Source organism: Schistocerca cancellata, chromosome 5 (genome assembly GCF_023864275.1).
Source record: "Schistocerca cancellata isolate TAMUIC-IGC-003103 chromosome 5, iqSchCanc2.1, whole genome shotgun sequence".
Lineage (NCBI taxonomy): Eukaryota > Metazoa > Arthropoda > Insecta > Orthoptera > Acrididae > Schistocerca > Schistocerca cancellata.
Genome location: NC_064630.1, coordinates 27,810,621 through 27,835,157, shown reverse-complemented (window position 1 = coordinate 27,835,157; position 24,537 = coordinate 27,810,621). Strand labels below are relative to the sequence as shown.

The window sequence follows — 24,537 nt, the reverse complement described above, 5'->3', positions numbered from 1 at the left end:
TAGTGTAATGCAAAATGGACATGAGTAATTGTTTTGTGTTTTCATGAGCGTTCCTAGTTCCGTTGCATAGTGTTTTGTTTTTTTAATTGCAACGAATTATAAAATTTTATGGTGACAAATGTGTGTGAAATTATATAATGTATTTAGGTTTAAGTATTTAAATCTTATAAAAATTGTAAACGAATTGTGGTCATGTTTAGGAATTATTTTGATTAATGTAGTGTCACGCGACTCAGGACTGGGGATATGGGCGGGAAAATGGGGTCTTTGGTCGTTGTCCGTTGTGATAGTAAGTTTGGAGCGGCAAAGTGCCGCGAGTGTAAGCATGGACGCCAGTGTGTGCGAATAAACCGTGAAGGAACGACGTGAAAGTGTGTAGGCGCGAGACAGTGAACCAAGTGTACGGATTGCACCGCTTACTATTTATCCAGATCGGATTTATTTGTGGACTTAAATATGCATGGCCTCAAAGTTAGAAGTGTTCTTTTTTTTAACAAATAAATAAGTTTCAATCTGAACTTGTATAGTGTTCCTCATTTTGCGCAAGGTTGTGGTATAGACAATTGTGTATTCAATTCACTGCTGTTCGAAGGCTAGCCAATATACGACTCAGTATTAGGGGCGCAAATGCAACCGTTCACTACCAACCCCATTTGCAGATGAGCCACGTGTAAATAAATACACTCCTGGAAATTGAAATAAGAACACCGTGAATTCATTGTCCCAGGAAGGGGAAACTTTATTGACACATTCCTGGGGTCAGATACATCACATGATCACACTGACAGAACCACAGGCACATAGACACAGGCAACAGAGCATGCACAATGTCGGCACTAGTACAGTGTATATCCACCTTTCGCAGCAATGCAGGCTGCTATTCTCCCATGGAGACGATCGTAGAGATGCTGGATGTAGTCCTGTGGAACGGCTTGCCATGCCATTTCCACCTGGCGCCTCAGTTGGACCAGCGTTCGTGCTGGACGTGCAGACCGCGTGAGACGACGCTTCATCCAGTCCCAAACATGCTCAATGGGGGACAGATCCGGAGATCTTGCTGGCCAGGGTAGTTGACTTACACCTTTTAGAGCACGTTGGGTGGCACGGGATACATGCGGACGTGCATTGTCCTGTTGGAACAGCAAGTTCCCTTGCCGGTCTAGGAATGGTAGAACGATGGGTTCGATGACGGTTTGGATGTACCGTGCACTATTCAGTGTCCCCTCGACGATCACCAGTGGTGTACGGCCAGTGTAGGAGATCGCTCCCCACACCATGATGCCGGGTGTTGGCCCTGTGTGCCTCGGTCGTATGCAGTCCTGATTGTGGCGCTCACCTGCACGGCGCCAAACACGCATACGACCATCATTGGCACCAAGGCAGAAGCGACTCTCATCGCTGAAGACGACACGTCTCCATTCGTCCCTCCATTCACGCCTGTCGCGACACCACTGGAGGCGGGCTGCACGATGTTGGGGCGTGAGCGGAAGACGGCCTAACGGTGTGCGGGACCGTAGCCCAGCTTCATGGAGACGGTTGCGAATGGTCCTCGCCGATACCCCAGGAGCAACAGTGTCCCTAATTTGCTGGGAAGTGGCGGTGCGGTCCCCTACGGCACTGCGTAGGATCCTACGGTCTTGGCGTGCATCCGTGCGTGGCTGCGGTCCGGTCCCAGGTCGACGGGCACGTGCACCTTCCGCCGACCACTGGCGACAACATCGATGTACTGTGGAGACCTCACGCCCCACGTATTGAGCAATTCGGCGGTACGTCCACCCGGCCTCCCGCATGCCCACTATACGCCCTCGCTCAAAGTCCGTCAACTGCACATACGGTTCACGTCCACGCTGTCGCGGCATGCTACCAGTGTTAAAGACTGCGATGGAGCTCCGTATGCCACGGCAAACTGGCTGACACTGACGGCGGCGGTGCACAAATGCTGCGCAGCTAGCGCCATTCGACGGCCAACACCGCGGTTCCTGGTGTGTCCGCTGTGCCGTGCGTGTGATCATTGCTTGTACAGCCCTCTCGCAGTGTCCGGAGCAAGTATGGTGGGTCTGACACACCGGTGTCAATGTGTTCTTTTTTCCATTTCCATGAGTGTAGGTAGTGAACGAACCCGAGTACAGTTGGAAGATGACGGACGCCTCGCCCAACGACTCACCGTGCTTTTGTTCCCTACCAGGTCTCCGTAGACATTCTGCAAGCGCCGGTCACGCACAGCTGTGACTTTTGCAATGTTGGAACTTGTGAATTCTCTCTTTCGAAGTGATCTACCGGACATTATCAAACACTTCGGTGTTCAACTGGACGTCTCTGTCGGTAGTGCTGGCACAGTCGTCGACCAGTTCGGGTACTCAGAGGTGTGCGGCCGCCGGGTTCCTCGCCGCCTAAGAGAAGCCCATAAAGAGCAACGTAGCACAGTCTGTGCGGAACTGCTGGCGCGTTACGCGGCTGATCGTGCCAATTTTTGTCGAACATCGTCACAGGCGATGAAACATGGGTTCATCACTTGGAGCCGGAAACTAAACGCGACACCACCTCTTCTCCGAAGAAAAAGTTCAAAGCTGGACCCTCGGCCAGTCTTCTGGGACTCTGGTTACTCCGTTTGATGTTCCCGCTCAGTGGTGCAGCGATCAATTCTGAAATGTTTTTTCCTATCCTCAGAAAACTGAACAAGCAGCATATTCGTCGCCACAGAAGTGCAAACGAAATTCTCCTTCTCCATGAAAACGCAAGATCTCACGCAAGCCGCCCCACGCGAGAGAAGTTCATCAAGACTTCACTGGACGGTTACTCCTCATCCACCCTACAGCCCGGATCTCGCGCCTTCCGACTTCCATCTGTTTGGTCTAATGAAGGATGCACTCCGCCGTAAACAGTAGCTACGTGGATGTTGGGGAGGTTACTGATTCAGCAAGACGTTGACACTCACGTTGACAAGTAGAGTTGTACCATGCGGGCATACAGGCCTTCACAGTAAGGTGGCGTAAGGCCGTCGCACTGAACGGAGATTATGCTGGAAAACAGATTTTGTAGCCAAAAGAGTGGGGAATAACAAGGTGTATTGGAAAACTGAATAAAACCAACTTGCTTTCACAAAAAAAAAAGTGTTGCATTACTTACTGAAAGCTCTTCGCGTTAGCGACAGGCTACCAGAAACATTGATAAATGTGAATAATTAAGATTTTAAAACGTAAGTTGAAAGGCACAGTCAGTTTGTTCTATCTTTACAGACTTCTCATGTATTTCATTTCTTACTGTATTACTACCGTTCTTTTTCGAGATTTTCAGTTTGTTAGTTTATCTCGAGGTTAATTCCTATGATCCAGTGGTTTAACCCATATGGGTGCACGTATCCTCTGGAAAAAAGATAAATATTAGTGTTATTCGATACACTGTCTATGTTAAACTTTCCGATGGTGTCACTATTCGTGGGAAGTAAATCGCCTCATATAAGATCGTGCCTTTAGCAAATTCCGGAAACAATTAGACGTTACGTGTAAGCCAGCACGTCTGCGCGGAATTTCACGCTCCCGTCACAGTGGCGTTGCCATAGATAACATCGGCCAGGTTGTCGTAATAGCCAGTGGTCTCTTACCTCAGTTCTCCTCTGGAGGCCGCGAAAGAGACAAAGACTCCGACTACCTGGACATAACCAGCAAAACTATTTGAGCACGGCGTAGAATTATACATTTAGCGAAAATTTTGACAAATTAATGCTGTGAACAAGAGAGGGATTTGACACAGAAATGGTGCTAGTTGTGAGCAATATTTTTGCAGTTGAACAATTCGATCACACCCATTGGAAATGCTGCGAAAAGAAATTTACCTGATACAGGGTCTGTCATAATTAATTGCGTAAACGCATACGGTTGAAAGTACACGATACTAGAAGCAAACAAAGTCTCAGTAAACATAGGGTCGAAAATGCATACCTTCAGAGCTACGAGCAATTTTTCATCTTCGATACTGTGAAACAAATCTCTTCTACTGCAAACTCTTTGCTTTCCACATTTTGGGAAGTACTAGTATGGACCAAAACAAGAAAAAAATTCCAGTAAACATTTGCTCTAAAATGCATATCTTAAAACTTATGAGCAATTCTTCATTAGAAGAGTTTTGTTTATAAGTAGCGAAAATGAGCACATGCTCATAGCTCTTAAGGTATGCATTTTAGAGCACATGTTTAACGGAATTTTTTTCTTGTTTTGGTCCATACTAGTACTTCCCAAAACGTGAAGCAAAGAGCTTATAGCAGAATAGATTTGCTTCACAGTATCGAAGATGAAAAATTGGTCGTAGCTCTTCAGGTATGCATGTTTACTGAGACATTTTCGCTTCTAATATCGGGTACTTTCAACTGTATGCGTTTTAAGAAGGAACTGTCTTTGGCATGTTTCTTATACAGAAAAATTGTTGGCTGTTTTACTTTTTCTCCAGCCTTATTATCCATCGTCTGACCCGTATTCCGCAAGCGAAACTATAGTTTGAATACACATATCAGTGATTCAGTTTATGTATACGGAAAACGGCACACAGTAATCTGCCAGGAAGTTTTGTATCAGCGCGGACTCCGCTGCAGAGTGAAAATCCCATTCTGGAAACATCCCCCAGGCTGTGGCTGAGCCATGTCTCCGCAGTATCCTTTCTTTCAGGAGTGCTAGTTGTGCAAGGTTCGCAGGAGAGCTTCTGTAAAGTTTGGAAGGTAGGAGACGAGGTACTGGCAGAAGTACAGCTGTGAGGAGGGGGCGTGAGTCGTGTTTGGGTAGCTCGGTTGGCTGCCGGCACGGTAGCTCAGCGTGTTCGGTCAGAGGGTTAACTGCCCTCTGCAATAAAAAAAACTGAGTTAACTAATCAAGGACGAACTTTAACGGGTGTCTTACGACGTCCGCCCCGAGCAGATGCAACGAACGAAAGCGAACAAAATGAGATTAAAAAAAAAGAAGAGTTGGTAGAGCACTTGCCCGTGAAAGGCAAAGGTCCCGAGTTCGAGTCTCGGTCTGGCACACAGTTTTAATCTGCCAGGAAGTTTCATATCAGCGCACACTCCGCTGCAGAGTTAAAATTTCATTCTATTAAGCAGGAGATCATAATGTTTTTGCTTGTATGGAAGATTTATACTTTCACATTTGAAGTAAAATTTAAGAGCGTTTAACTAGTAACATCCAAAACTAAATTGTAGTACGACGTGTCCACGTGCTGGACTATACATACGTGTGGAACATATGCAATTAACCAACAAAATATCTCATAAACCTGTACTAATGCTAGTTCTCATGAACAGACCATAAAATTTGCAGTGAAAAGTGTCTCGGTGTCAACTAAATCTGTACTAACATCCCTGGGGAAACAAGGTGCTGATTTAGCGTATGTTAGAATACTGAAGAATATAAATTTCAATGCTAGTAACATAACAGTATTTGCTCCTAGTGCAGATAGACTTCACAAAGATGGAAGAAGTATGTCTGGAAAATCTATTACGATAACACTAAAATAATGCATATCCGAAGTACTGAACAGAAAATAGCACAAATTAAAAATGAAGCCATCGAATCAATTGGTGAAATTTTATACAGTATTTACGGCAGCTGAACACAAAATCTGAAGTGATAGAAAAAGAAATTAACAGAAGAGTAAAAAGGGCCAGGAGTGATTTTGGTAAATTACTAGGATCTCCAAATCTAAGCTACTACTCGATGTGTGTGGGAAGGAAAGTTTACAATCAGTGTGTGTTACGAGTTTTGACTGATTAAACTGATGTATAAAGTTTTACTCCAAGAACTATTGAATCTGAGAGGCGCTCAACGAGCACTGGAGATGTGTTTGGAATTGTTGTGAGAGAAGGCAGGGGAATGAACAAGTGGGTCAGCAAGCAGACCTGGGGCGGAACACACGAGTCACGAGTGTGGCGGAAGCTGGGCCGGCGAGTGGGTGGTGGTGGGTGAAACCGGCAGGTCCTATGCTGGATTCCAAGGCAAAAGAAAATACTGAGACGGCAACCTAATGGCACGCGGGTGGATGCCGTTTTAAAACATTTAAGAGCTAGATGGATGTGTAGCTGCAGCAGAACACAGTAATGCGTGGAAAACTCTGCAACAGGTCTGAGGATCGAAGCATTGTTGATATTCGTGTGGCGATGTGGGACAAAAATGTTTATCACAAACTTAAGTTTTGCATCTGAAGTCTGTTATTGTACCGTCATACCATAACATAAAGTTTCACACAAACGCTTATTAATTCAAGTACACTGCGCTTCACCGAAACGTAGTATATTTTTGTTTTCATGTTGTATACGTCCACTTACACTTACGTACTTTCTTTTGATGTTGCGGTATGTGGTTATCTTTTGTTTTGGCGGTTGTGGAAGCGTCTGCTATTACTATCTCTCTCTCTCCCTCCCTCCCTCCCTCTCTCTCTCTCTCTCTCTCTCTCTCTCTCTCTCTCTCTCTGTGTGTGTGTGTGTGTGTGTGTGTGTGTGTGTGTGTGTGTGTGTCTCTAACAGTGGGATGATACGTCCTGACTTTCGTGTGATGGGTAATCATGAGCGGGTATATTGTTTGGTCTCCGTCATTTTTTGTAGTATCTAAAGTGGTTGTTGTTTATCTACTATATGTATTGTTGTTTTAAATAAAATTTCATTGCTAATGTTTGTTTGGTCATTTATTATATGTTTTCTTTTCTGTGATTGCCTTTTGAATTTGGAAGTTTTGTTGTAGTTTTAGGAGATATTTTTTATTACTTAAACTAATTATTTACAGTTTTTGAAAGTAAGAAAAGACGTATTTCTATGCTGAATTGTGTGGAATGACCTAATCCATGATCTAAATAATGAAAACTGCAGCAGTTACTTAATAAATAACTTGTGCAGTTGTCATTATTTAAACCTGGAATGACACAGTTGGAGGCTTTCCAGAAACGCTTAATATGATGAATAAAATTATATGACCTAATCCAGTTGCAAACACGCTGTTAAGCGTATAATTCTGTTATAAAATTCGGGTTTTGTTCCCAAAATAAAACTGGTGCATAGCACCTGTCACCATTTAACAGTTCCAGTTCCCCGGGTAGTGGTAATGAGCCTCTTCCACTTTGTCCTATCCAAATACACCTGTTCACGGAGAACATCATCCACTGTCCACCCTCTGGTCACTAGATCAGCTTTAATCAAGTCCATCATCGGGTTCGATGTCTTTCCTGAGGTCCTTTCCAAATTTATTTTGGCTGTTCTCGTTGGCTCCATTCTCATCACATGCCCGCACCATCGAAGTCTAGATGCGCCAATTCGATCTAATAGGGATGTTTTTATTCCGACTTCTTTCCTTACCTCATTCCTTAACTTGTCTATCTTGGCCTTCTGGATGGTGGTTCTAAGAAATTTCATCTCTGATGTTTGCATCCTTGATAATTCTCTTTTGGTGAGGGTACATGTTTCAATACCATTGGTCAATAGCACTAATGTTCTTTTCCTTCGTTCCGCTGAACGTTACTACAGTAGACAGACCTGCAGTTCTGCTGATCTCATGTGATGAACAATTGCTCGTTGCAGAATAAAGAGCTTCTCCCACTACATCTTGCCACTATAGCTTTTCACTGAGTCACTGACCTTCGTTTTTTATTCGTAGCCATGAAGCCTAGTAAACAGCAACACTCGGATTGTCTATGTAATTTTCTTCAGGCATTATTAAAACCGAAGAAGATTTGTCATATCTGATCTAAAACCGCATAGGGTGGAGGAGACCTCTACCTTTCTATTCCGTTTCACCACCCAGTTTCTTATGAAGTGAAAGAAAACATAGAAGATCAAGCAGAGTGGTACTCCGAAAATATCGCTAGCTGCATTACTTTTTATACTCTAGCTGGCAGTAGTGTTGGGGTACTTACAAGGAAACGTCGCCAGCTTGACTTGATACTTTGAGGAGGAAAGAACATACTCCCAAGATATCAACCGCAGCGATGGATCCCAGGAGAAAATTATGGCCGTGATATAGGCGATTACGACCTTCTGACAGTATAGCTTTTAATAGTCGTATTTGGCGTGCACCCGTGGTTTGTCACTCGCTCCGATGCACTCTAGCCGCGAAGTACTGTACAGCGTATTGGGTAAAAGGTTTCTCAAAAACTGCTTTGACATAGATAATATGCTTTGTTCATTGTGTCAAAGTGCGCAGTTTCTAACCCTTAGCTGGTGAAAGAGATGTCTTTGTCTCGAACATTTTAACGTTCCGATTCACAAATGCAGAGTACGAATAAAATGAGCGAGTGTGCCATTAAATAAGTATCGAAGTGCTATTTGATTATTAGTATTACCTTTGTGTGTCATTTTCTTGGATTTTAAAGCTGGGACTGTTAAAGTAAAGTACATTTGCAAGGGAAACGTTATTCTTGAGCGGGAATGGTTTGGAAAATTGCAAACCGAAAATCATCAGCTTCATTTCACAATTAATTTTGATGTTGACACGTATATATAGCTGCAGAACATCAGCACGGGTATGTTGTTAAAATAATGTTGAACGTAGATGTGCGTGTGGTTGACGTATTTCCTACGTTTTTTTAAAAAAAAAAAAACAAACGGGGAGCGGAAAGTTTAAAAACTGTACTCTCAGAGAGTCATGACTGCATACTGTCTAAATCATTGCCCAGATTTTCGCTCGAGGTCGATGACGGGGGCTAATGTACATCTACATCTTCCTAGGTACTCGGCAAGCTACTGTACGGTGCGTAACGGAGAGTACCATGTACACTACTAGACATTTTCTTTCCTGTTCCACTTGCAGCTAGAGCGAGGGGAAAACGACTATCTACACTCCTGAAAATGGAAAAAAGAACACATTGACACCGGTGTGTCAGACCCACCATACTTGCTCCGGACACTGCGAGAGGGCTGTACAAGCAATGACCACACGCACGGCACAGCGGACACACCAGGAATCGCGGTGTTGGCCGTCGAATGGCGCTAGCTGCGCAGCATTTGTGCACCGCCGCCGTCAGTGTCAGCCAGTTTTCCGTGGCATACGGAGCTCCATCGCAGTCTTTAACACTGGTAGCATGCCGCGACAGCGTGGACGTGAACCGTATGTGCAGCTGACGGACTTTGAGCGAGGGCGTATAGTGGGCATGCGGGAGGCCGGGTGGACGTACCGCCGAATTGCTCAACACGTGGGGCGTGAGGTCTCCACAGTACATCGATGTTGTCGCCAGTGGTCGGCGGAAGGTGCACGTGCCCGTCGACCTGGGACCGGACCGCAGCGACGCACGGATGCACGCCAAGACCGTAGGATCCTACGCAGTGCCGTAGGGGACCGCACCGCCACTTCCCAGCAAATTAGGGACACTGTTGCTCCTGGGGTATCGGCGAGGACCATTCGCAACCGTCTCCATGAAGCTGGGCTACGGTCCCGCACACCGTTAGGCCGTCTTCCGCTCACGCCCCAACATCGTGCAGCCCGCCTCCAGTGGTGTCGCGATAGGCGTGAATGGAGGGACGAATGGAGACGTGTCGTCTTCAGCGATGAGAGTCGCTTCTGCCTTGGTGCCAATGATGGTCGTATGCGTGTTTGGCGCCGTGCAGGTGAGCGCCACAATCAGGACTGCATACGACCGAGGCACACAGGGCCAACACCCGGCATCGTGGTGTGGGGAGCGATCTCCTACACTGGCCGTACACCACTGGTGATCGTCGAGGGGACACTGAATAGTGCACGGTACATCCAAACCGTCATCGAACCCATCGTTCTACCAATCCTAGACCGGCAAGGGAACTTGCTGTTCCAACAGGACAATGCACGTCCGCATGTATCCCGTGCCACCCAACGTGCTCTAGAAGGTGTAAGTCAACTACCCTGGCCAGCAAGATCTCCGGATCTGTCACCCATTGAGCATGTTTGGGACTGGATGAAGCGTCGTCTCACGCGGTCTGCACGTCCAGCACGAACGCTGGTCCAACTGAGGCGCCAGGTGGAAATGGCATGGCAAGCCGTTCCACAGGACTACATCCAGCATCTCTACGATCGTCTCCATGGGAGAATAGCAGCCTGCATTGCTGCGAAAGGTGGATATACACTGTACTAGTGCCGACATTGTGCATGCTCTGTTGCCTGTGCCTATGTGCCTGTGGTTCTGTCAGTGTGATCATGTGATGTATCTGACCCCAGGAATGTGTCAATAAAGTTTCCCCTTCCTGGGACAATGAATTCACGGTGTTCTTATTTCAATTTCCAGGAGTGTATGTTTTTTTGGACATTTGTGGTAAGATCTTATGGGACCAAACTGCTGAGGTCATCGGTCCCTAAGCTTACACATTACTTATTCTAACTTAAACTAGCTTACGCTAAGGACAATCACACACACACCCATGCCCGAGGCAGGACTCGAACCTCCGACGGGGGGAGCCGCGCTGACCGGGACAAGGCGCCCTAGACAAATTTCTAGGTGTTCAGATAGATAGTAAGCTGTTGTGTAAAGCCCGCGTTCAGGATCTTGTTCAAAGACTTGTTGTTGTTGTCGTACTCTTCAGCCCAGAGACTGGTTTGATGCAGCTCTCCATGCTACTCTATCCTGTGCAAGCTTCTTCATCTCCCAGTACCTACTGCAACGTACATCCTTCTGAATCTGTGAAGTGTATTCATCTCATCCCTTACTTAATACTGCCATTTTTACTATTCGAACGGTATCAAAGGTGAGTGAAATTCGACACGAAAATTAGTCTACTTCCCTATTTTCATTCACTTATGTCGTATGGTATTAGACTTTGGGGTAACTCTTCCCACTCTACAAGGATATTTTTGGCTCAGAAACTGGCGGTTCAGACAGTAAGTGCTGTGAGTTAACGAACCTCTCGTCGACCCCTGTTCACGAGTCTGGATATTTTGACATTGGCGTCTCTATATGTATATTCCTTATTGTCGTTTCTTGTTACCAATATTATTTTTTTCCCAAGAATAAGCAGCCTTCACTCGGTTAATATTCGGCAGAAATCAAACCTGCATTTGGATCGGACTTCCGTAACTCTTGTGCAAAAAGGTGTGCAGTATACTGCTGCATCGATTTTCAATAAGCTGCCACTCGAATTCCAAAATTTAAGCAATACTCCACGCGCCTTCAAATCGAAACTGAAGAGTTTCCTCATGGGTCGCTCCTTCCATTCTGTCGAGGAGTTCCTTGAAAAATTAAGCTGATTCTTATTGTATTGCTGTTACCGTTTACTTAAACTTATGGACTGACTTTATTCAGGTTCTTGAACATTTATTTTTATCTGTTATTACTTTTATGTTGTAATTTCGTGTACTGACACGTTCCATGACCTTGGAGATTTGCTCCTCAATTTGGTCCTACGGAACTTGACGTGTAGATAAAAAATAAATAAACCGCGCGGCTATATGTGTTTGGAGCACAGCATTGTATGGTAGTGAAAGATGGGTTGTGGGAATACCGCAACAGAAGAGAATCGAAGCATTTGAGATGCTGCAGACGAATGTTGAAAATTAGGTGGACTGATAAGGTAAGGAATGAGGAGGTGCTGCGCAGAATCGGAGATGAAAGGAATATGTGGAAAACACTGACAAGGAGAAGGGACAGGATGACAGGACATCTTTTAAGATGTAATTTTGTCATGTGATGACATGATGGAGACCGTGGCTGTTGTTTGAAGACAAATGTTGATGGTGTTAGGACAGCAACCAGCCGCAAATTTACTTTCAGTTCCTTTATTCAAAGCGTACCGTTACCGGTTTCAAATCGTTCTGATTCATCCTCAGACGGTTTACACGCTTTCTATATGATATGTGGTATGTTTTTTTACAGATTAATTGTCCTGAAATATAAATAATTAAATAATTATAAAGACGCTACACACAGATGGTTGCGTTACAGATTTTCGTTGCATGTGACTTACCTGAAACGTCGGTTTGGAGTGTTTGTTTTCATAACATTAGTCCAACAACAATAAGAATGCAGTGGGAATGTATTTACATCTATTGGACGAATCTTATGAAAACAAACACTCCAAACCGACGGTTCACGTAAGTCACATGCAACGAAAATCTGTAACGCAACCATCTATGTGTAGCGTGTTTATAATTATGTATTATTTGTATTTTAGGACTATTAATCTGTAAAAAACACGCCAAATGTCATAAAGAAAGCGTTTAAACCGTCTGAGGATGAATCAGAACGATTTGAAACCGGTAACGGTACCCTTCGAATAAAGGAACTGAAAGTAAATTTGTGGCTGGTTGCTGTCCTAACACCATCAACATCTGTTAAGATATCAGGGTATGAGTTCCATGGTACTAGAGGAAATTGTAGAGGGTAAAAACTGCAGACAGAGATTGGAATACATTCAGCAGATAATTGAGGACGTAGGTTGCGAGTGCTACTCTGAGATGAAGAGGCTGGCACAGGAGAGGAACTCGTGGCGAGCCACATCAAAGCAGTCAGAAGACTGATGAACCTCCCCCTCCTCCCCCCCCCCCCCCACCGAAAAAGCAAAAAGAGGTCGTTGATATATTTCTGAAGGAAAGTCTCTGGACAGATTACAGTTTTAATGGTCAGTTCATTACTAAAAGCGACGAGGTAATTAGGGCACACTGTGACTGAAGTTTTAGTACTGCCTGACGTATGACCGTGACCTTTTGACGGTTCCAGGAGTGGCGAAGATGGCGGAGAGCAGCCCCGCTAGCGAGATCTCGGCGTTCTACGACGGCCGGTCGGTGCTGGTGACGGGCGGCACCGGCTTCATGGGCAAGGTGCTGCTCGAGAAGCTGCTGTACGCCTGCGACCACCTGCGCTCCGTCTTTGTGCTGGTGCGGCCCAAGCGCGGACGGTCGCCAAAGGAGCGCCGGGACGACATTGTCCAGCTGCCGGTGAGCCGACGCCTCTGAATAACGTTCTCCGCGTGGCCACTAGAGATGGGCAAAACTGTTCTTTTCAGAGATTGGATCAGAACTGTTCACTCCCTGAAATGAATTAGCTCTTTTTCATGACTCACCACTCATTTACAATAGAAAATAAATGGAAGGCACATTGCCCTTTAAACTTGGTTTATTCCAGTACTATACCTGTATTTTGATCTTATTTGATCCTATTTTGAAGTAACACAGATAATGAGTAAGAATTTTGTATTGTTTATTGAAATTTCCACGATATGACAAAGTTTTTGATTATTGATTTATTTTGCACTATCGTGGTTTTTTGGGTGATCGGAAAATGTTGTAACTTGAGATTTACATTAACAATATATTTGGCTATAATGTATTAAAATTTCATTAACCTCATACAAATACATCGCAAGCCATATATTTTTAAAGTGAACGTTTCCTTCCGAAGACGCCTAAAATCGCAAAATCCGTACCAGAATAAGAAAAAAAAAATATAAATTTGACTGTAAAACGAAAGTGCTGCATATAGCCTTACGCAGAATAAAACAAGGAAAATATTGGTGTATCACATTTTGCGATACGTTTATCGGTTCGCTCGTAATTAAAGCGTAAATTCGAGTGTCCATAATAAAAATCCTATAGTAAGAGGAGTCATCAGGAACCTAATCTAATCAGTTTAAACAAATAAAAATAAAATAAAAACAATTGATGTATACATAACATAATAATGTAATATACATAGCAGTATTACTACGAAGAACAATATCCAGTAGGGACGAACTCCGATGCAGAGGCGCTGAGTCGAGCAGGTCGAGCCGCGAGCTGTATTACTGCGTGAGCTGAGACCGTAGAGACCAGAGTGACACCTGAGTCACTTTGCTCGACACTCTGGCTAGAGTCGAGACGGTGGGGTGAGCGTTGAGAGGGCGAGTTCCGAGGGTGGGGGGGAGCGGTGAACTCACCCGCTCCGAGACAAATCGTCCGTTCCCTTGCGAGCAGGTTTTTGCAAGTAGTTCCTATGTTATCCGCTAGGTGGCTCTCTGTCCTGTTGCTCACATCAACTGCCCAGAGGGCAGGACGTGCGACTGAAATGATCGCCGACAGAGTGCGATGCGAAGTTAAGCTGCGCCAGACACTGCACAGTGCACACGGCAGACGACGCACAGAGACGGCACGGCATATGTGATACACAAAATCCAATGGGGCACTGCACAATGCAGGCAGCCAAGGTAGAAGCAGGGCAGAGGCCGGCGCTGGCTGTGTTGTGTGGCGTGCACTGTGCTCTGACCAGCAGAGGCGCTGCTGATATGCTCCCTCTCTCTCTCTCTCTCTCTCTCTCTGCCGTGGGAAACGTTTGGAGCTACCGTTCTTTTTTTCTGAATCACTGATTTTTCACTCCTTTGAAAGATTGAACTCTATGAATTAGTTCAAGAGCGGATCCCCCATCTCTAGTGGCCACCCGCCAGTTCAGCGAGCTATGCCTACTCTCATATCTACAGAGTGCCTCACAACTAGTGGCTTGTCTCTCCACCCGGCGAGTCACCTGCTGAAGGGCCGGTGGCGGCGGGGGGGGGGGGAGGGGGGGCAAAGGGGGATCTACGCCTACTCTCACATCTGCAGGAGGGTGTCTCACAATTACTGGTGATCGCTATACAATAACAACAGATGCAAAAACCAAGAGCAGGCTTTGCCTGCAGGGTCTAGCAATACCACCACTTGCAAAGTAGGTTAGAAATCAGATTGATAATGTTGCTCACGCAGCATATGTTCGCTCTATCGGGCAACAACAAAGCTATTGACTGTGGATGGTATCGTCAGATTGGAAATAACGAAGTCACTGTAAAAAAGTCATTAATTTTGGCACTTATCTTGAATGGATTCCCATGTACATTTCGTCGAAGTTGTTATGGCTCATCTTGTTGATTCTAGGGTGATTCCACTTTGACTGCTAGAACGTCCAGATCTGTATTTCAGCAATATTTTAAGACCTAACAAATACGTTTTTCAGGAAATTCTTAATGATCAAACAATCCCAGATCAGAACAGTGGTTGTTGTTGTTGTGGTCTTCAGTCCTGAGACTGGTTTGATGCAGCTCTCCATGCTACTCTATCCTGTGCAAGCTTCTTCATCTCCCAGTACCTACTGCATCCTACATCCTTCTGAATCTGCTTAGTGTATTCATCTCTTGGTCTCCCCCTACGATTTTTACCCTCCACGCTACCCTCCAATACTAAATTGGTGATCCCTTGATGCCTCAGAACATGTCCTACCAACCGATCCCTTCTTCTGGTCAAGTTGCGCCACAAACTTCTCTTCTCCCCAATCCTATTCAATACTTCCTCATTAGTTACGTGATCTACCCATCTAATCTTCAGCATTCTTCTGTAGCACCACATTTCGAAAGCTTCTATTCTCTTCTTGTCCAAACTATTTATCGTCCATGTTTCGCTTCCATACATGGCTACACTCCATACAAATACTTTCAGAAATGACTTCCTGACACTTAAATCTATACTCGATGTTAACAAATTTCTCTTCTTGAGAAATGCTTTCCTTGCCATTGCCAGTCTACATTTTATATCCTCTCTACTTCGACCATCATCAGTTATTTTGCTCCCCAAATAGCAAAACTCCTTTACTACTTTAAGTGTCTCATTTCCTAATCTAATACCCTCAACATCACCCGACTTAATTCGACTACATTCCATTATCCTCGTTTTGCTTTTGTTGATGTTCATCTTATATCCTCCCCCCAAGACACCGTCCATTCCGCTCAACTGCTCCTCCAAGTCCTTTGCTGTCTCTGACAGAATTACAATGTCATCGGCGAACCTCAAAGATTTTATTTCTTCTCCATGGATTTTAATACCTACTCCGAATTTTTCTTTTGTTTCCTTTACTGCTTGCTCAATATACAGATTGAATAACATCGGGGAGAGGCTACAACCCTGTCTCACTCCCTTCCCAACCACTGCTTCCCTTTCATGTCCCTCGACTCTTATAACTGCCATCTGGTTTCTGTACAAATTGTAAATAACCTTTCGCTCCCTGTATTTTACCCCTGCCACCTTTAGAATTTGAAAGACAGTATTCCAGTCAACATTGTCAAAAGCTTTCTCTAAGTCTACAAATGCTAGAAACGTAGGTTTGCCTTTCCTTAATCTTTCTTCTAAGATAAGTCTTAGGGTCAGTATTGCCTCACGTGTTCCCATATTTCTACGGAATCCAAACTGATCTTCCCCGAGGTCGGCTTCTACTAGTTTTTCCATTCGTCTGTAAAGAATTCGTGTTAGTATTTTGCAGCTGTGGCTTATTAAACTGATTGTTCGGTAATTTTCACATCTGTCAACACCTGCTTTCTTTGGGATTGGAATTATTATGTTCTTCTTGAAGTCTGAGGGTATTTCGCCTGTTTCATACATCTTGCTCACCAGATGGTAGAGTTTTGTCAGGACTGGCCCTCCCAAGGCCGTCAGTAATTCCAATGGAATGTTGTCTACTCCAGGGGCCTTGTTTCGACTCAGGTCTTTCAGTGCTCTGTCAAACTCTTCACGCAGTATCGTATCTCCCATTTCATCTTCATCTACATCCTCTTCCATTTCCATAATATTGTCCTCAAGTTCATCGCCCTTGTATAGACCCTCTATATACTCCTTCCACCTTTCTACCTTCCCTTCTTTGCTTAGAACTGGGTTTCCATCTGAGCTCTTGATGTTCATACAAGTGGTTCTCTTATCTCCAAAGGTCTCTTTAATTTTCCTGTAGGCAGTATCTATCTTACCCCTATTGAGATAAGCCTCTACATCCTTGCATTTGTCCTCTAGCCATCCCTGCTTAGCCAGAACAGTGGTATGGTAGAAATAATTTTTGACTTGGTGTTCATGATCCACATTTTTATTAAACTTCTTGTAAATTCACATATACCTCTTCTTAATTGCCACATCATCAAGAAAACAGTTTTGTATCAATCTTCATATATTTAATTTCTACTTTAACCAAACACAAGACTTGACTGTTCTTTTACAAAGCGAAATAACAACTCAACTTCTGCAATGTGAAACAAAGACTGCTCTGTGCGCATTCACGCCAAAACGATTACAGGTAAGTCACAGATTATGACTCATAGAAATGAATACACACAAGAACCATATCACTGTAATATATCGATACATCGTAGTACCTATACATTAATGAAAGCAAATGTAAATATTGTCACAAAAATATGTCTGTTGCTTCGCAGAAAAGTAGTATGATATTACTGGTATCGAGAACTGGGGTTGGAGTGCTGTATTGGTCACGTAAATAAAGAACCATTACAAGGGGCAGCGAGTGTTAAATTGCTGAAAATAGCCACAAATCGCACTTTGTATCTTTTATTGATCCGTTTAGTTCTTCCAACAAACAAGAGCATCATCAGAATATACAGTGAAAGTTACTTTTAATAATTCTTTTCGTTGGATTTTAGATTTCGTACTGCCTTGATTGGTTGGTTGTAACTTTGCTGATGTTCAGCTTTTGGTGACATTGTGCATTTCCAACTGTGAGAGAAACCAAATATATATCTGCCTGCCTGTTTTATAATATTCATAAAAAATATGCAAACTGATTAAATCCTGAACTTGTAAGACATCGTGGTGTCCTGACCTTCATTGCTTACATATTCCGCATTCACAATCATATTCCGCACACCAAGGCGCTTCATTCAAACCCAAACTCGATACGATAAAGTCAATGTTGTATGAATTCATGTAAACGATATGCAAACAACAAGTAAGCACACCGAGATTGAAATACTCGAGGCTGGCGTCGATCTGTTGTAGAATTTTAGAACATGTTTTTTGCTCGAGCATCATGTCGTTTTTGGAAACTGAGAATCTACTATGTAGGAATCAACATGGATTCCGGAAACAGCGATCGTGTGAGACCCAACTCGCTTTATTTGTTCATGAGACCCAGAAAATATTAGATACAGGCTCCCAGGTAGATGCTATTTTTCTTGACTTCCGGAAGGCGTTCGATACAGTTCCGCACTGTCACCTGATAAACAAAGTAAGAGCCTACGGAATATCAGACCAGCTGTGTGGCTGGATTGAAGAGTTTTTAGCAAACAGAACACAGCATGTTGTTATCAATGGAGAGTCGTCTACAGACGTTAAAGTAACCTCTGGCGTGCCACAGGGGAGTGTTATGGGACCATTGCTTTTCACAATATATATAAATGACCTAGTAGATAGTGTCGGAAGTTCCATGCGGCTTTTCGCGGATGATGCTGTAGTATACAGAGAAGTTGCAGCATTAGAAAATTGTAGCGAAATGCAGGAAGATCTGCAGCGGATAGGCACTTGGTGCAGGGAGTGGCAACTGACCCTTAACGTAGACAAATGTAATGTACTGCGAATACATAGAAAGAAGGATCCTGTATTGTATGATTATATGATAGCGGAACAAACACTGGTAGCAGTTACTTCTGTAAAATATCTGGGAGTATGCGTGCGGAACGATTTGAAGTGGAATGATCATATAAAATTAATTGTTGGTAAGGCGGTTACCAGGTTGAGATTCATTGGGAGAGTCCTTAGAAAATGTAGTCCATCAACAAAGGAGGTGGCTTACAAAACACTCGTTCGACCTATACTTGAGTATTGCTCATCAGTGTGTGATCCGTACCAGTTCGGGTTGACGGAGGAGATAGAGAAGATCCAAAGAAGAGCGGCGCGTTTCGTCACAGGGTTATTTGGTAACCGTGATAGCGTTACGGAGATGTTTAACAAACTCAAGTGGCAGTCTCTGCAAGAGAGGCGCTCTGCATCGCGGTGTAGCTTTCTCGCCAGGTTTCGAGAGGGTGCGTTTCTGGATGAGGTATCGAATATATTGCTTCCCCCTACTTATACCTCCCGAGGAGATCACGAATGTAAAATTAGAGAGATTAGAGCGCGCACAGAGGCTTTCAGACAGTCGTTCTTCCCGCGAACCATACGCGACTGGAACAGGAAAGGGAGGTAATGACAGTGGCACGTAAAGTGCCCTCCGCCACACACCGTTGGGTGGCTTGCGGAGTATAAATAAGGAAGGTAGATGTAGACAGCGAGTAGAACATTTGACGCGAAAGGCAAAGGTCGCGAGTTCGATTCTCGGTCCGGCGCACAGTTTTAATCTGCCAGGATGTTTTTCAATTATCTGATACATATTACTTGTATGCATTTCATGTTACAACAGTCATTAACATTGACAAAGGGCAGCATTGATACCAAACTCTGACTCTCACAAATATTAGACAAAAAATTAATAACTGTGAAAATACCTCACAGTGAAAATTACTCAGTCTTTAATGAAAAATCTAAACTTTCCTGATATGGAAGTCTCATTCAATAATGATTCTAACTACTCGCGACTGCAGTACCAATAAGTAAAATATTACCCTCAATCCTCTTCATACGGTTTTCATTCTAAAACACTAATCAAATCCTTCTCTTCTGTTTCACAGCATTCAAATACAATTAATTTTACTTCAATACAGATGCACTTAAATTTACGTCTACATTGCCACGAGTCCTTTGCTCGGCGTCTTTCTCACTACTGCTCTAACGAGAGAACTCCCGCGCTTCTCGCTGCCAAGCAGCGATAACAAAACAAGCACATCTCCCAGCGACATAACTACTCTGACCAAAGACTACGCGCGAATAATAAGCGATTCAAAATCGTCGCTTAGCGTTTGAGACATCGAAAGTGTTATGATGTTCGTCGTCAATTGTTATGATGACAGGTGACCAATGCTAAATAGAAACTTATATTGCGGGTTTGGCAGTGAAGTCTGTATTTGCAACGACTGAAATAATTAGTAGTCGTGGGTAAAAAATAATATTTATTGCACTTAACTTGTGTTACAGGCTTCTTCATATGCTGCATACACATAATTACAAACAGATATCGAGAGAGGCATTACTTATGCCATACTTGACTAAGCGCCTTGTTAGAGGTTGCTTCCTATCAGCTGAAGGCTATGCTACATTCCTAGTTGACGTCCCGAGCAAGAGTGGACGAGGGCTCGCTAGGAACTTGATACAAGCCGCGGAGAGGCGCTAGTCGCGACTCGCGGGTCCAACGATATCTATTACGGACCTCGGACGATATCTGCAACCCCTAACAAGTGTGGTATCGAACGTTAGTACCATACAAAATATGTACAAATTCCAGAAATTCAACTAACAAACTCCAAATAGACCTGATTCAACAGTTTTCAGTTGTCTGACAGCATTACAGACTGTTTTTAAAGTTGACTGACAGCTCTAAAGATTAGGCCTTGTATTCATTAACTCTAATATACGTTTTACCGATGGGTGAAATAGAAATTGAGGGGCTTCAATTTTTCTTTATAGTTCGGTTTCGAACTGATTGAGTGTATCTTTACTAATTTCGTTTATGCCATTCTGTTCGAAATACTGTAATATTTTGTCAATTTCATCTTTTTCATATAATAACACTGCCGTATTATCCGTAACAGATTTTATCACTAAAGCTCCTGCATCTAGCAATTTTTTATTTAAAATTTTTACTGTGCTATGTTCCGGTTATTGGAAGCATTTGCATTTAGGGCATTATGTAGGGCTTTGCTCGTTTGTAAAGCAACTGTATAACTGTTACATTAACGTGCTACACATAAATCTAGTGCAATTCACTTAAGAAAGTTTATAACTCGTTACAATTCGCTACCGATGGTATCATAACTGACTCAGAAACACAAATTCATTTCTATGATAAGTACGTCAATTTAACAAAATACAGCTAACCAAGAGTGTGGTAGCCTTATTGGAAAAGAATTTCAGCATCACTGAAAGCACAATTTATCAAACAAAGACATTAAATATATAATTTCTGAGCTAAAAGTGGCTTGTATTTGCGTCAAATTAAACAAAACTGAAGAAACAAAAGTTGCTTTACAAACAAACAAACCCCTACATAGTGCACTAAATGCAAGTACTACCAATACACCGGAACTTACCATAGTTAAAACTTTAAATAAAAAATTGCGGAACGCAGGAGATTTAGTGATAAAATCTGATAATGGTATACGGCGCAGTTATTATATGAGAAAGATTACATTGACAAAATATTACAGTATTTAGAACGGAATGGCGTAAACGAAATTGGTTAAGATCCACTCAATAAGTTCCAAACCGAACGAAAAAGAATAACTGATGTCTCTCAGTTTCCATTTGACGCAATAAAAAAACGCAGATTAGAGTTAATGAATCCAAGGCTTAATCTTTAGAAGTGGGAGGCAACTGTAAACTGTATATTCTAATGATGCTCTTGTTCATTTGAGTAGTGGAGCCGGTCGATACTGCTTTCAGAAACTTAGAAGCAAAACCGATCCAGTAAACGTGGCTATGCAGGCGATCCATTTGCAACATGACTCTCAATGTACGGTTTCGAGCCGTCAATGACTTCAGTGTAATAATTATATAAATAAAAAAGAATTTTTAATTTAACACGTTCCTAAATCGGGCTGAAAACTATAAATTTCTCTTGACCATATAGAGATTCCTCACACTACACAAATATCCCTGAAAATTTGCGATTGTGAATTTTTAATAGCTATGACAATACTTGTAAGATTTACAACTAAAAACGTGGGGCACACGTAACACATAATATTGAGGAGATGAACTATACATACATCAGTTGCTAAATAGTGTAATAGTAAGGAGGTGAACTATTCATGCATCAATTACTATGTAGTGCAATCGTAAAGAGGTGAACTATTCATACATCAGCTATATACCATATGAGACCTGCGTTTTCCGTTAAAAATCTTACAGGTATTATCATTGTAATTAAAAATTCACTATCACAAATTATCAGAACTACCTATGTGGTGCTAGGGAAAATTATTTTATACTCTTCAGTCCGATTTGAAAACGTGTTGTATTAAAATTTATTTTTACATAAATAATTATTTTCTACTTTTCAATTTTGTGCTTGCGAAATTTTTCAATTGATATTAAACGCTTTAATGAGATTACAATTGAGACCCCGGATAAATTTGAACTTTATTTTAGTTTCTATTCATCTGAGGTAACGAATATGTTGCTTGCTGCTATGTACATCACGCAAAAAAAAAAAAAAAAAAAAAAAACAACTTGAAGGTAAAAATTGGAGAGAACTACCAAACTGCCACCGTGGTTGACCCCCAACCATTTGCGACTCGAACTGGAAACGGGGGAATTGGTAGTCGTACACAAAGTACCCTTTTCTTAACCAGACAAGAAGGCGAGTGATTATTGATTATCATCCAGTTCTGAGCTACGGTGTACCTCATGAGGAAGTTAATTTAAAATCAACTGCAAAATTTGTACCGCACAAGGCAGACACACAGACAAGAATCTGGGCCATGTGCGAATAAGTCGCGCTCTCTGAGCGTTCAATACAAACTTAATAACGTATGTGGACAGTTCATCCATCCTGGGAATCGACAGTCTCCACTATTTTTGCCTGGCAAGTTATAGATCCTGAGGATTCAAAACTATGGAGAATTTTTTAATTTTAATTTTAATTTTGAAGTCGGATTACAAATGACAAAAGAAATATGTTTTCGTGTGTAATCACAAATTAATATATTTTTTTTGTCTTTGCTTGTACTGTGAAACATTGCTTCTTGCCAAGTTTCGTGATTCTAGGTCCACGGGAATTAACCTACACATTTAAAGGAGTGAGTTTGCGAGTAGTAAAATATGTGACAAATCGGCCGATCTGTTGATTGCATTGACTCAGAAGTTTAACTTTTTTACGCTAACAAGGATCAATAGATCTAAGTAAGTGACAGTGAATTTCAACCTGATAACGTCTACCCGTTCCTGAGAAAAGGCGTCGTGACAGAAAGAAGAACAGAGAGACAGTCAGATAACAAACAACAAAAATTTTTTCGTATGATGTAAGCAGAAATTAACAATTTCAGTTTTCTCCGTTACTTGTAATGTGAAGCCTTCCTTCTTGCCTCATGTCCTGATTCTAGGCTAACGGGAAGTACCTACAGGTTTGCGAGAATCAAAATATGTCACATAAAAGGCCATATCTTTTGATTGCGTGTACTTAGAAGCTTACATGTGTTACACCGCCAAAGGTCAGTGGACCTTGGTATGTGACAACTTGAAACGTATACCATTTCTTCAGTGAATAGGTTTTTAACAGTTAGACAGAAACGGTCAGACGAACGGACAACACACTGATACTCTAGGGTTCTATTTGTACCGACTGAGGTAAGGATCCCTAAAGGAGTGGTAAAATGAGTCATGTGTACACCAGATTTCGCTGAAACTGCTCCAGGCATCCCTGAGTTATGTTTTCATACCACTCCCTGTCACCTGCACTCTCAGCCACAGCAGAGCTAGAGGTGTCTTATTGCCAGAGTAATTTTTTCTCCAGCTTGCAAGTGATACGTGTGTTAAATTCGATGGAAATTGCTCGAAGCGTTACAGAGGTGCGCCTATAAATCGAGTGAACCGTCGCAGACTGTTTCTACAGCAGTTAATCTATGGTCATCGCGTCTGTAGAGGCTGTGACGCAATGTGCTAAGCACAACCATCGCACATGAAGTACATTTGGACAAGCGGTGTTCTGCGTTATGCTCCTTTGTCACCCCGTTTTCACCCCCAACCCCTCGCCTATTGCAGGTAATGGTTGCTACCCCAACGCTACTGCTTTGTCATCCAGTTGTGAGTCATATTTAAAATTTCAATTTTCTAGCTCATCGGTGTGTTTAAAATCAATTGCAAAATTTGTACTGAACAGAGAGACACAGGGTCAAGATGATGATGATGATGATGATGATGATGATGATGATGTTTGGTTTGTGGCGCGCTCAACCGCGCGGTGATCAGCACCCGTGCAAAATCCCAATCTTTACACAGTCCGGTCTAGCCACTTGCACGAATGATGATGAAAGGATGAGGACAACACAAACAACAAGTCCCCGGGTAGAGTAAGAAAGTGACGTACTAAAAACATGTCAACGTAGCATGATGAGGCACTAGCGTATTGTGTTGCTGATGTAAGACGGCATACGACGCGCCAGTACGGTCCATTGCGTAAAGACCGAGCCTGTACCTTGACTTCCGAGATCACCTTACCTCCAGCATCTGAATATTTTCTGTCCGGGGTCGTCACAAAGCCGGCCGCTGGGGACGAGCGGTTCAAGGCGCTTCAGTCTGGAACCGCGCGACCCCTACGACCGCAGGTTCGAATCCTGCCTCGGGCATGGATCTGTGTGATGTCCTTAGGTTAGTTAGGTTTAAGTAGTTCTACGTTCTAGGGCACTGATGACCTCAGATGTTAAGTCTAATAGTGCTCAGAGCCATTTGAACCATTTGGTCGTCACAAAAGTGAAGTTCACAGCGTTAGCATCGACACATTTGAAGAACGGGAGTAGCGAATTCTAGCGTCTTGCCAAAAGTTACTAGATATTCCGGAGTATACGAAAGATTCTGTAAAAATCACTGTAGAGGGGAGAGCATCATTGGTTATAAATGCGAGGAGGACATGTGGGAACATCTCCTTTTGTCAGTTGTAAGTATATAAAATACAGGGAGCGAAAGGCTATTTACAATTTGTACAGAAACCAGATGGCAGTTATAAGAGTCGAGGGGCATGAAAGGGAAGCAG

At 43.1% G+C, this 24,537-nt stretch overlaps 1 protein-coding gene across 1 annotated transcript in view; it reads left to right on the top strand.

The window, feature by feature from the left end:
• LOC126187875 (putative fatty acyl-CoA reductase CG5065) overlaps positions 1 to 24,537 on the top strand; it is a 483,618-nt gene that overhangs the window by 125,726 nt on the left and 333,355 nt on the right. Inside the window, exon 2 of the mRNA XM_049929207.1 lies at positions 12,646 to 12,863. Coding sequence (XP_049785164.1) covers positions 12,657 to 12,863 — 207 coding nt within the window. The 5' untranslated portion in view covers positions 12,646 to 12,656. The remainder of the gene's footprint in view (positions 1 to 12,645; positions 12,864 to 24,537) is intronic.